This window comes from Hyla sarda, chromosome 2 (assembly GCF_029499605.1).
Source record: "Hyla sarda isolate aHylSar1 chromosome 2, aHylSar1.hap1, whole genome shotgun sequence".
In the NCBI taxonomy this organism is placed as follows: Eukaryota; Metazoa; Chordata; class Amphibia; order Anura; family Hylidae; genus Hyla; species Hyla sarda.
Window position 1 is genome coordinate 259,176,289 of NC_079190.1, and position 13,412 is coordinate 259,189,700.

The following is a 13,412-nucleotide window of genomic DNA, read 5'->3' on the forward strand; positions in this document are numbered from 1 at the left end:
TGATCCCCAACCAGGGTGCCCCAGCAGGGGTACCAGGACACTCCAGGACACAAAAATGTTGTTGAATTTTCCATCCTGGCCTATACACCTGTGACTCGCAGTGCGGCAGGGCCTGCAGCGCTGGGAGTGAGTCACAGGCGTGCAGGGTGGGTGGTAGAGATGTCTGTGCACACTGCTGGGACAGGATGCTGCAGCTCTTATCCCCGTGTATCCTTCTTCTCCTGTGAAAGCAGCTGTGGACACTGGATTCTCCCTAGTCACTCAGCAGAATGATGTGGATCGAGGGAGCAGGGGCGGCACTGACAGAGACCTACTCAGCTTCAGGTAGTGCACCCCATCCTTCTTTCACTCTTCTACACCTCTCTGTCACCCCTTGTAACCTCTCTGTCACCCCTGACACCCCTCTGTCACCCTTCTACACCCCTCTGTCACCCCTCTACACCCCACTGTTACCCCTGTACACCCCACTGTTACCCCTCTACACCCCTCTGTCACCCCTGTATGCCCCTCTATCACCCATGTACACCCCTCTACACCCCTGTCTCCCATGTACACCCCTCTGTCACTGTAAGGGGTGAGGCTGTAGGCATTGTGTGTGGGAAAAGCTGGAGGAATATGGGAAAGGCAGAAGGCGATGTGTGTGCTTGTGGGTGGGTGGGTGGGGGGGAGCTGGAAACATTGTGTGTTATGGGAAGGCTGGTGGTATTGTGTTTGCAGGAGGCTGGAGGCATTTCTGGGGAAAAGGGGAGGATCATGCTGGAAAATTGCAGAGCCTAATATGTTTGTGTTGCAGGTTCTGCCCTGAAGAGTTTTAGTTGGAAGAGATCATCATGATATTCTGGGCCAGATGGGGAAGACAAAAAAAGAGAATGACTCTGATCAGTGAATATATCATTTGTGAGCCACTGCAAAAAGCAGTACTGTTATCTACATAAGAAACATATTTAAAAAATAATTTGGTTGGGGTAGCCCGCGAAAATAAAACTTTCTGCAAATCATATAATATATTGGGGATTTGGGGTTTTCATGAGCTGTAAGACATAATTATTAAACAAATCACTTGAACTTTCTTGCTTTGCATGTAATGAGTCTCTCCCATATATTAGTTTCACCTTTTAAGTTGCATTACTGAAATAAATTAACTTTTGTACCATATTAAAATTTTCTAGTTTCATCTGTAGGGTCGGAAATCATACAGCTTGCATGCATTTCTATTGACACAAAAAGGAGTCACAGGTACTAATATGACTTTTGTATAAAAGTAAGTAGGAGAAGCCCTGATAAATGTTATGTGTTAGAGCTATTCTTTTCTATTGTAAGCCCCCTTAATTCTCTTCTCAGAGGTGACCCGCTGATAGACAAGAGTCTAAAGTGAAATTGAAGAACAAATACTATTTTATCTAACCTCTCACAAACATATAGGTAGTTTGTTCCTGATGCCCAGTTGCAGCGGGTACAGAGACTGTATAGAAACCTTCATCTTCTTTAAAAGCAGGAGACCCAGTTATAGACACCGCTAAGCCTTCACAGCTTATCTTCTTGCCTTCCGTCTCTTTTACTAATTTTCCTGTTGGTTGCAAACAAAAAGTATATAGGTATGTATGTGTGGATTGTCATTCTTTTGGTTCAATTGAAAGCTGTCGCCATCTTGTATGAGTGTGTCAAATACCCTATATCAGATATATGTATGAATATATGTAATTAATTTGGTTATAAAATGTACATACCATCTCTAAACCACTGTACACTTGGCTTGTGTCTTTCAAGACTGGAGGAAACAGAACATGACAGAGCAAACGATTCCTTCTCCCTTGTATACACTGGTCCCAAGTTACTAGTGAATTCACCTTCATATGCTGGCAGCAAAGCTACAGTTATTAAAATCATAAAATAATATATTAAATACAAAATTAAATTGTTTTTTTCATTTAAGACTGTTATATGCCGTCAATGCCCTATCTGACCTTATTAACCTCACCAGTAGCTGCATTTGGGAAAAGTGCCTTGCCCCTTTTTTTCTAAATCTTCACGGCCTGCTCATTAAGTTCACTGCACATACAGCATTTTTGGGGATAAACCCCACTGCAATTTTTTATGCAGTTTTTTTTTGTGAAAGCCATAAGTAAATGCCAGAAAGAAGAAGTATAATTGTTTCTTTATGCATCCAATTCCTTTTAAAATCCCCTCTTGGCTTTTGACATGCAGACTTTGGTGTATTTAGGTTTTGTGCTGGTATGTATTTGTAAACTTTGCTGTTTTGTGTACTATTGTACATTTTTGTAAATGCTATGCAAATAAACTAATACATTTATATAAAAAAATAAAAAATATATATATATATATTTTTACCAAGATCGGTCATCGATACCAGAGTTATTGACAAGTCACAGTAGGGACATGTCTGTGTCCTTATTGTCTCACTGCCCTGCATCCCCCACCCCCCATCCCTCACACCTCCTCCCATTAGGGGCAGCCGAATTTAATCAATATAAATAAATGGCTGAAATGTGCAGCACACAATCCACATCAAATTAAGTACATGTGAATGTCCACCTAAAGGAGTACTGTGGTCCAGGAAAACGTATCCCCTATCTAAAGGATAGGGAAAAAAGTGTCTGATTGTGGGGGTCTGACCACTGGGACCCCCGCAATCTCCTCCATGGCACCCTAGCTGTCCCCAGGAATGGAGTGTGTCGACCCCCGCACAAATGACTGACATGCCCCCTCTATTTGTCTCCATGGGAAAGCCAGAGATCACTGTTTCTCATGCTCTCCCATATAGATACACGTGGGCCTCTTCTTCATGCGCAGCACTCCTTTAAAGGGGTTCTCCGGCGCTAAGACATCTTATCCTCTATCCAAAGGATAGGGGATAAGATGCCTGATCGCGGGAGTCCCGCTGCTGGGGACCCCCATGATCCTGCACGCAGTAGCCCATTATAAACGGTCCCTGGAGCAAGTTCGCTCCGGGTCTGATTACTGGCGATCACGGGGCTGGAGCATTGTGACGTCACGGCCCCGCCCACGTGTGACGTCACGCTCCACCCCCTCAATGCAAGCCTATGGGAGGGGGATCAGGCATCTTATCCCCATTGGATAGGGGATAAGATGTCTTAGCGCTGGAGTACCCCATTAATTTTAGCCCTTAATCCTTTAAACAGAATTTTTATGTGGAACCTTTCCACTTTTGTTCCATTTCTGTGAATTACATATACGTTTCACATGTAAAACCATGTGTATAAATTTGTTATATTCCTTCTTAAGTACAGTTATATTTAACATGTTTATTTAAGATATTTAAAAGTTAACTCACCAGGATAGGAAATTGAATCCCAGCCAGATTTTAACCCTAGATATTCTGGAGAAAAAAAAGGATTACTATTGCAACAGGACCATGGATAAATTATATTAACAAAGACATTTTACACTGAACCTTCTTCTCAGTTTGATAATTGCTTATATATTTACATAAGTAAGTTATTAGGCACACAAAGGGATTGTCAGTAGTGAACAGTAATGACTAACATTGGTAACAAATGACATGCCAGCCACTACAGAGCTTGTTATCAACCTGCTTTTCTTAGATCATCAATGTTCTCCTAGAGAACTGCAGCAGGAGCTAGGAAGGTATTGATTGTGTTTTTTAAAATGTTTGCGTAGCACAATTACCTTTAATCATGCCACCCACTCTAATAAAAAGCATCATGCCAAAGTGAAACCTACTTTCTTAATCACTTTACAAAAATAACTACCGTACTTTTCGCCGTATAAGACTTTTTGGTGCGTCTTATACGGCAAATACACACACCTATCAGGTCGGTCCCTGTGGCCTTCAACGGCCGGGACCCGCGGCTAATACAGGACATCACCAATCGCGGTGATGCCCTGTATTAACCCTTCAGACGCGGCAATCAAAGCTGACTGCCGCGGTGAAATCGCTGCGTCCCGAACAGCTTACAGGACACCGGGAGGGACCTTACCTGCCTCCTCGGTGTCTGCTCCGTGCCGGGATCCCCTGCATGGCCGGCGCTCTCCTTTGACATCATCACGTCGTCAAGCACGCCGTCCCCTCATCCAATAGGAGCGGCGTGTGTAGCATCATGATGACGGCGACTGAGAGCGTGGATCCCGGGGAAGAAGACGTCTGGAGCGTCGGGGACACCACGGGGACGCGGCGACAGCGATGGAGCATTACCTCCTACCAGTGGTCTTCAACCTGCGGACCTCCAGATGTTGCAAAACTACAACTCCAAGCATGTACGGACCGCCAATGGCTGTCCGAGCATGCTGGGAGTTGTAGTTTTGCAACATCTGGAGGTCCGCAGGTTGAAGACCACTGTTGGGTTCAGAATCTTTTTTTTCTAGATTTTGCACCTTTAAAATTGGGTGCGTCTTATATGCCGGTGGGTCCTATAGGGCGAAAAATACGGTAGTTACAATTACATGTTAATATGAGTTTAACCCCTTAAGGACCAAGGACGTACCGGTACGTCCTTGGTCCTGCTCTCCCGATATAACGCGGGGTTACACAGTAACCCCGCGTCATATCACGGCGGGCCCGGCGTCATAGTGAAGCCGGGACCCGTCTCCAATAGCGAGCAGCGCCGATCGCGGCGCCGCGCGATATTAACCCTTTAGCCGCGCGCTCAGAGCTGAGCCGCGCGGCTAAAAGTGAAAGTGGCCGGCTAGCTCAGTCGGGCTGTTCGGGATAGCCGCGGCTAATCGCGGCATCCCGAACAGCTGACAGGACAGTGGGAGGGCCCCTACCTGCCTCCTCGCTGTCCGATCGCCGAATGACTGCTCAATGCCTGAGATCCAGGCATGAGCAGTCATGCGGCAGAATTGTTGATCACTGGTTTCTAATGAGAAACCAGTGATCAGCATAGGAGATCAGTGTGTGCAGTGTTATAGGTCCCTATGGGACCTATAACACTGCAAAAAAAAAGTGAAAAAAAAAAGTGAATAAAGATCATTTAACCCCTCCCCTATTAAAAGATTGAATCACCCCCCTTTTCCAATAAAAAAAAAAAACACAGTGTAAATTAAAATAAACATATATGGTATCACCGCGTGCATAAATGTCCGAATTATAAAAATATATCATTAATTAAACCGCTCGGTCTATGGAGTGCGCGCAAAAAAATTCCAAAGTCCAAAATAGTGCATTTTTGGTCACTTTATATATCATTTAAAAATGAATAAAAGTGATCAATATGTCCTATCAATGCAAAAATTGAACCTTTAAAAACATCAGATCACGGCGCAAAAAATGAGCCCTCATACCGCCCCATACACGGAAAAATAAAAAAGTTATAGGGGTCAGAAGATGACAATTTTAAACGTGTTAATTTTCCTGCATGTAGTTATGATTTTTTCCAGAAGTCCGACAAAATCAAACCTATATAAGTAGGGTATCATTTTAATTGTATGGACCTACAGAATAAAGATAAGGTGTCATTTTTACCGAAAAATGTACTACGTAGAAACGGAAGCCCCCAAAAGTTACAAAACTGCGTTTTTTTTTCAATTTTGTCGCACAATGATTTTTTTTTCACAGTAGATTTTTGGGCAAAATGACTGACGTCATTACAAAGTAGAATTGGTGGCGCAAAAAATAAGCCATCATATGGATTTTTAGGTGCAAAATTGAAAGAGTTATGATTTTTTAAAGGCAAGGAGCAAAAACCGAAAATGCAAAAACCGAAAAACCCCCGGTCCTTAAGGGGTTAAACCATGTCAGTTTTCTATATAAATGAGAGATGAATGTGCATATTGCTTAGTACATTTGGAAAGGTGTATCTGGGATTATGCATTTACACCAATCCATTCTGATCAAAGAAGCACCAAATCTACCGCATTTTGCTACTGAACGCTTTAATGGACAGCAAAAAAGATATTACTAAAATGCACTTGCATAAACAGTGCCAAAAAGTTTCTAAATACTTCTAAACAGATTTGTCTGATGTGTATTGCATGTGCACACTACGTTTACTCAAATTGTTTGCCTTTTTTTGCTCAATAGTGATAATTGTCCTCTCAGTTACAGACCTGTACAGATAAACCATAGTACAATGCTTGGATTGGCACAAGCTACAATGAGGAACAGAGTAAGCACCATGTGAGCTGCAGATGGGTTGTCTAGAACATAGGTACTAAGGCCTGGTTCACCTAGTGGCCGCAGTGCCATGAAAGAAAAAGATGCTGCCAGTTGTAGAACATTATTGTTATACTACTATTAACAAGGGTAAAATGAGCTACTGAAGTGTGGAGGGTGTAAATATACTGTTGCCTGTATGACATGAATACTCCCACATACTGTGCCTTTCAATAGAATACTGCAACACTGTGCCCCTAAGTAATAACACTGCCACATGCTATGCCCTTTAATATAATATTGCCAAATACTGTGCCCTGAAGTGAATAATTATACCTCTATGTCCCTTAAAACAATGAATCAGGTGTCTGTTCCCCTTCAAAGAATGATGCTACTGTGCCCCTAATGAACTATACCACTATGCCCTCCATGAACTGTGTCACTATGCCCTCCATCAACTGTGACACTATGCCTCCACATGCACTGTGCCACTATGTACCCACATGGAATGTGCCACTATGTCCCCACATGAACTGAGCCACTATCTCTCCACATGAACTGTGCCACTATGTCTCCACATGAACTGTGTCACTATGCCTCCATATCTCCTGTGCCACTATGCCTCTATATCTCCTGTGCCACTTTGCCCCCACAAATACTGTGTCACTATGCCCCCACATGAACTGTGCCACTATGCCCCCATGTGTACTTTGTCACTATGCCCATATAATTCTGTCACTCTCCAGCTGTTGCAGACTACAACTCCCATCATGCACAGGCGGTCATGATTGGAGCTGTATTTCTCCAATAAATGTAGAGACACAGATAGGGGAACACGTGTGACTATTCACCTGATAAGGCCCCCATCCTAGGTCCCACATGGATCCTCTGCTCTGTCCTCTTCTTGTCAGGGCTGGCCAGAGCAGAATGATGGAGGTAGCACAAATCATGCCCCTTGCATCATAGAAGAAACTCTTTGTAAGAAAAAGGGTGCCATGCTCAGCTATTTATTTATATCATATCTTAAGGACACTGACACAAATTAATGCAGGGAGAGCCGACTGCCTCCTCAGGCAATCGGCTGGTTGTCTGGATGACTGGGATCTGGACCACGGTTCGCTAGTCTGAAAGAATGTGTAGACAATCCGGCCTCAATGGGAATAAAACTTCTGGTACAGCACTTAGAAATGCTACAGTGTCTATTATTCAGTTCAGTCAAATTCATTGTAGGCATATACAAGTCTGTAGTGCCACTTGTAGTGGAGAGATTGTGGTTGCAACACGTGGAAGCATTTCAGTGGAAAAAACTAGGTAATGATAGATAGAGTCATAGGAAGTTTTACAGTGTCAGGGTAAGACATAGAAGGCAGCATTTAGTGACATGACTTGTCAGCTGAACATTCACTTGATGCAAGTCTACTTTATTTGCTTATATGAATTGCAATTCTCTTTGGGATAAGCAACTTCTAAACAACTGAATTATAATGGTGTGATTCTCAGTGCATTCTGTATACTGCTGTATACATGTATATTTTCAAGATAATAAGACAGTTTAAAACGCTCAATATCTACCAGTTTTCCGATAGGTTACAAATTCAGTTGCTAGTGTTTACAATACGTATTTATGACTTACGTTTAACAAGCACATTTGCAAAAGAGGTTGCCTGTCCAAAGCTATTAGTAGCCACAACACTATAATCAGCAGAATCTTCCATGGAACATCTTTTAGAGACAAAGGAAAAAACACAATGATTGATGTAGTTTATGACACAATAATTTTTTCATTAAAATAGTAGCCATCCCCTCCCACCCCCCTTGACTCCCTAGTATTTTTGGGTGCCAAGTCCTATTGTATTACTAGGCACAGCACTGTACATTGGGTTGTAGCTGTGCCTTTAAGTTAATAAGACTGAGTTGTACTACCATTAACAGTCACAACTAAGTGAACAGTGCTCTGCCTAGTAAACAGTAAAGGGAATTTGAGTATCTTGGCACCGTCATTTAGCTGATCAGCAAGGTTCCTGGGAATTGGACCTAAATCATTTAGAATGGCAGCGGCAGGGGAAAATAACAAACAAGCCATAGTTACCTATCTGAAACTAAATAGCAACAAAAGTATGGGCACCACTAACAATATTTTAAATTTGGGGGTACCTAGCTTGTAAATACGGTAAAATAATCACAAAAGAATAAGATAACAAAAAAACAAAAAAAAAGAGTTTGCAACCACCAATATACGCAATAAAAAGTAACATTTTTGGCCTTTACCATGCAAAATCAATTACATCGTATTATCATAGTTTGAACATTTCTACATCAAGTAGGCTTTTTATTTATTTATTTTAATTTACGTAAAACACTAGCTACATTAGAGTGGATTGTTTATTTATTTATGACTAGCTTTTGCCCGCGGCTTCGCTTGTGTTAAATTTGGGGTAACATAGATCTACTTTTTACGATTTTATAGTAATGAGGCCACTCTGGGTAAAGTCTACAGGCATCAAAACAACCCGAATTCTTTCAACTTTGATCGCCGGGTCTAAAGAGTTAAAGAGAGCTGGAACGGCGATGTCTGGAATTAGCCACAGGTCCTGGCTGCTGATAGCAGCCGGGACCGTGCGGGTATTATGTGACCTCAGCTCCTGAGCTCGCTTCATAACCCTCCCGTGCTGCAGCGCTGGGTATACCCGGCGTTCTGCAGCAAGGGGTTAATTCATACAAACTTTGAACCCCCGTTTCACCCCTCTAGGGGTGGAATTTTAGAAAACGTTAAAACATGTATTTCTTTATCTCTAATTGTTAGCCCAAAAACAAAGTTTCATGCTTCTAGCTTCAAAAATGACAACTTCCATTCGAACTTTCAACCCCTTAAGGGTTGAATTTCAAAAAATCCTTTCTTATTCCTCATCTATGTGTTAAAAACAAAAAAAATCAGCTTTCTAGGTCTAAGGGTTTAGGCTGCGCATGATGCGTCAGTGAGTCAGGCCTTCTGTTTTTATATACTGTATATAGATTCTGAGTATTGGAACAGGCATGTAAACAAGCAATACTGTGCATATGTCCTATTGATACCATATGCCTGCGCTCTATTTTTTCTCCATATTTTGTTGATGGATATTAATAGTGCATGTAATTAGCATCATTACCACATGATGGTGCCTGCACTCTACTATGTGTGCACAATGTATTTTTCATATTTCCTGCTGGTACGTGCACTCTTCATATTGACCACAGGATGTCACTTGTACCATTTATCAAGCACATTATATTATAACTGTCTGTGTAATTTTGTGTTGGTCCCTATCATTCCGGCAAGATAACAATTATTATTTTGTGGTGTGGACTACATAGAACCCCTGAAGGTGTCCTGTGATATCTGGCACTGAGTTAGCAGCAGATCCTGCAAGTTCTATGGCCCAGATTTATCAAACTGTATGAAATAAAAAAATTAGTGATTTTCCAGCAGCAACCAATCACAGCTCATGTTTCACTTTACCACAGCTCGTTAGCTGAGCTGTGATTGGTTGCTGAGGGGAAATCACTCTGTTATTTCTCACACACAGTTTGATAAATCTGGGCCATAGGGAATAAGATGTCTAAGCGCCGGAGTACCCCTTTAAATTCTTAAAAGTAAGGCTACGTTCACATGGCCCTTTACTTCCGTCGCGCTTTTCTCCTGTCACTGCCTCCTAAACAGACCATACTACTAATGGATGCAATCTGATGCAAACGGATGACATTCTGTGATATCCTTTTGCATCCGTTTTTCATCCGTTAGTATGAAAAGTCAGCCACCTACAGACTCCCGCAGCCAGGACTACTACTACTCCCATCATGGAACAGACTTGTTTCCATGATGGGAGTAATAGTTCCTGGCTGCAGGAGTCTGCAGGCGACTGGGGAGGCTACATTAGTGCTTGTACTACTACCCCCATCATGGAAAAGAGTCTGAGAGATTGATCGCACTGGGTCTCACTTCTGAGACCTGATGCGATCAGAAGTTATAAAGCAGGGGAGTGGGTGGCATGATTCTCAACCCTGCAATGTATCGTGTGTTTTTACTTACATTTTTAAATCCCCTGCCTGGAGCCCTGAATGGCCGGTACTGAGGAGTCATTTAGGGTTTTTAAAATGAACATTATGAGTGGCAGCGGGGGCCATATCTATATTAACCCCTTCCCGACCTATGACATACCTGTACGTCATGGGTGGCAAGGTGTTCCCGACCCATGACATACAGGTACGTCATGGACATTACTGCCGCTACTCGCGGCATCCCGCAGCGCCCGGAAATATGGTGGCTATCTTTCGTCCCCCCCCCCCCCCAGCGATCGCTGCTATCAGCTGGTCAAATCTGACTAACTGATAGCAGCGTTTCGCTATGAAAATACTTAGCAGCGCGGTGTGTGAGTCCCGATCACGGGGATCGGGACACACACCGCTCTGCTAAGTGTCCCTGACCCGTCCCCCGGCGTCACTTACCCGTCGGAGCGGTGTCCCGAGCGGTCCCGGCGTCCTCCGTGCGGTCCCGGCGTCCTCCGTGCGGTCCCGGCTGCGATGCGTCCCGGAGGTGAGTTTCCGGCAGCAGTGCGGCATCTTCATTGGCAGCAGTGAGATCGCCGTAAAGCGATCTCACTGCTGCCTCTGAGAGTTTCAAAACTGCAACTCCCAGCATGCCCAGACAGCCTTTGGCTTTCTGGGCATGCTGGGAGTTGTAGTTTTGTAACATCTGGAGGTCCACAGTTTGGAGACCACTGTATAATGGTCTCCAATCTGTGCTCTTCCAAATGTTGCAAAACTACAAATCTCAGCATGCTCAGTCTGTCCAGGCATGCTGGGAGTTGTAGTTCTCTAACATCTGGAAGAGCACAGATTGGAGACCATTATACAGTGGTCTCCAAACTGTGGACCTCCAGATGTTGCAAAACTACAACTCCCAGCATGCCCAGACTGCCCAAGCATGCTGGAAGTTGTAGTTCGGCAACATCTGATCCTTCGGATATTGCCGAACTACAACTTCCAGCATGCCTTGGCAGTCTGGGCATGCTGGGAGTTGTAGTTTTGCAACAACTGGAGGCACACTAGTTGGGAAACATTGTCCGTTTCCTACCTCAGTGCCTCCAGCTGTTGCAATTGTTGCAAAACTATAACTCCCAGCATGCACTGACAGACCATGCATGCTGGGAGTTGTAGTTTTGCAACAGCTGGAGGCACACTGGTTTGGAAACACTAAGTTTGGTTGCAAAACACTTGAAAGTTTATTACTTAACTTAGTGTTTCCAAACCAGTGTTCCTCCAGCTGTTGCAAAACTACAACTCCCAGCATGCACGGACAGCCAAAGGGCATGCTCGGAGTTTGCAACAGCTGGATGTTTGCCCCCTCCCCCCAATGTGAATGTACAGGGTACACTCACATGGGCGGAGGTTTACAGTGAGTGCTGCAAGTTTGAGATGGCGCAAATTTTGCGCTGCAGCTCAAACTTCCAGCGGCAAACTTGCTGTGAACCTCTGCCCATGTGACTGTACCCTAAAAACACTACACTACACTGACACTAACCTAAAATAAAAAGTAAAAAACACTACATATACACATACCCCTACACAGCCCCCCTCCCCCCAAAAAATGAAAAACGTCTGGTACGCTACTGTTTCCAAAACGGAGCCTCCAGCTGTTGCAAAATAATAACTCCCAGTATTGCCGGACAGCCATTGACTGTCCAGGCATGCTGGGAGTTTTGCAACAGCTGGAGGCACCCTGTTTGGGAATCACTGGCGTAGAATACCCCTATGTCCACCCCTATGCAAATCCCTAATTCAGGCCTCAAATGCGCATGGCGCTCTCTCACTTTGGAGCCCTGTCGTATTTCAGGGCAACAGTTTTGGGACACATATGGGGTATCGCCGTACTCGGGAGAAATTGCCTTACAAATTTTGGGGGGCTTTTTCTTCTTTAACCCCTTATGAAAAGGTGAAGTTGGGGTCTACACCAGCATGTTAGTGTAAAAAAATAAATTTTTTACACTGACATGCTGGTGTTGCCCTATACTTTTCATTTTCACAAGAGGTAAAAGGGAAAAAAGACCCTCTAAATTTGTAACGCAATTTCTCCTGAGTACGGAGATACCCCATATGTGGGCGCAAAGTGCTCTGGGGGCGCACAACAAGGCCCAGAAGGGAGAGTGCACCATGTACATTTGAGGCGATTGGCACAGGGGTGGCTGATTGTTACAGCAGTTCTGACAAACGCAAAACAATAAATATCCACGTGACCCCATTTTGTAAACTACACCCCTCACGGAATGTAATAAGGGGTGCAGTGAGCATTTACACCCCACTGGTGTATGACAGATTTTTGGAACAGTGGTCTGTGAAAATGAAAAATAAAATTTTTGATTTGCACAGTCCACTGTTTCAAATATCTGTCAAACGCCAGTGGGGTGTAAATGCTCACTGCACCCCTTATTAAATTCCATGAGGGGTATAGTTTCCAAAATGGGGTCACATGTGGGGGGGGGTCCACTGTTCTGGCACCATAGGGGCTTCCTAAATGGGACATGCCCCCCGAAAACCCTTTCAGAAAAACTCACTCTCCAAAATCCCATTGTCGCTCCTTCCCTTCTGAGCCCTCTACTGCGCCCGCCGAACACTTTACATATGCATATGAGGTATTTCCTTACTCAAGAGAAATTGGGTTACCAATTTTAGGGTGATTTCTCTCCTTTTACCCCTTGTAAAAATTCAAAAAGTGGGTCTACAAGAAAATGCGAGTGTAAAAAATGAAGATTTAGAATTTTCTCCTTCACTTTGCTGCTATTCCTGTGAAACACCTAAAGGGTTAAAACACTTACTGAATGTCATTTTGAATACTTTGGGGAGTGCAGTTTTTATAATGGGGTCATTTATGGGGTATTTCTAATATGAAGATCCTTAAAATCCACTTCCAACCTGAACTGGGCCCTGAAAAATTACGATTTTGAAAATCTTGAGAAAAATTGGAAAATTGCTGCGGAACTTTGAAGCCCTCTGGTGTCTTCCAAAAGTAAAAACTTGTCAATTTTTTAATGCAAACACAAAGTAGACATATTGTATATGTGAATCAATATGTAATTTATTTGGAATATCCATTTTCCTTTGAAGCAGAGACTTTCAAAGTTAGAAAAATGCTAAATTTTCAAAATTTTCATGAAATTTTTCGATTTTTTACCAAGAAAGGATGCAAATATCAGTGAAATTTTACCAATAACATAAAGTAGAATATGTCACGAAAAAACTATCTCGGAATCAGAATGATAAGTAAAAGCATTCCAAAGTTATTAAT

At 43.2% G+C, this 13,412-nt stretch overlaps 1 protein-coding gene across 1 annotated transcript in view; it reads right to left on the reverse strand.

Annotated features, from left to right (window-relative positions):
- MYOM3 (myomesin 3) overlaps positions 1-13,412 on the reverse strand; it is a 141,204-nt gene that overhangs the window by 88,234 nt on the left and 39,558 nt on the right. Inside the window, exons 6-9 of the mRNA XM_056557031.1 lie at positions 7,728-7,816; positions 3,314-3,358; positions 1,728-1,868; positions 1,406-1,567 (exon numbers count right to left, since the gene is read on the reverse strand). Of these exons, the coding sequence (XP_056413006.1) occupies positions 1,406-1,567; positions 1,728-1,868; positions 3,314-3,358; positions 7,728-7,816 (437 nt within the window). The remainder of the gene's footprint in view (positions 1-1,405; positions 1,568-1,727; positions 1,869-3,313; positions 3,359-7,727; positions 7,817-13,412) is intronic.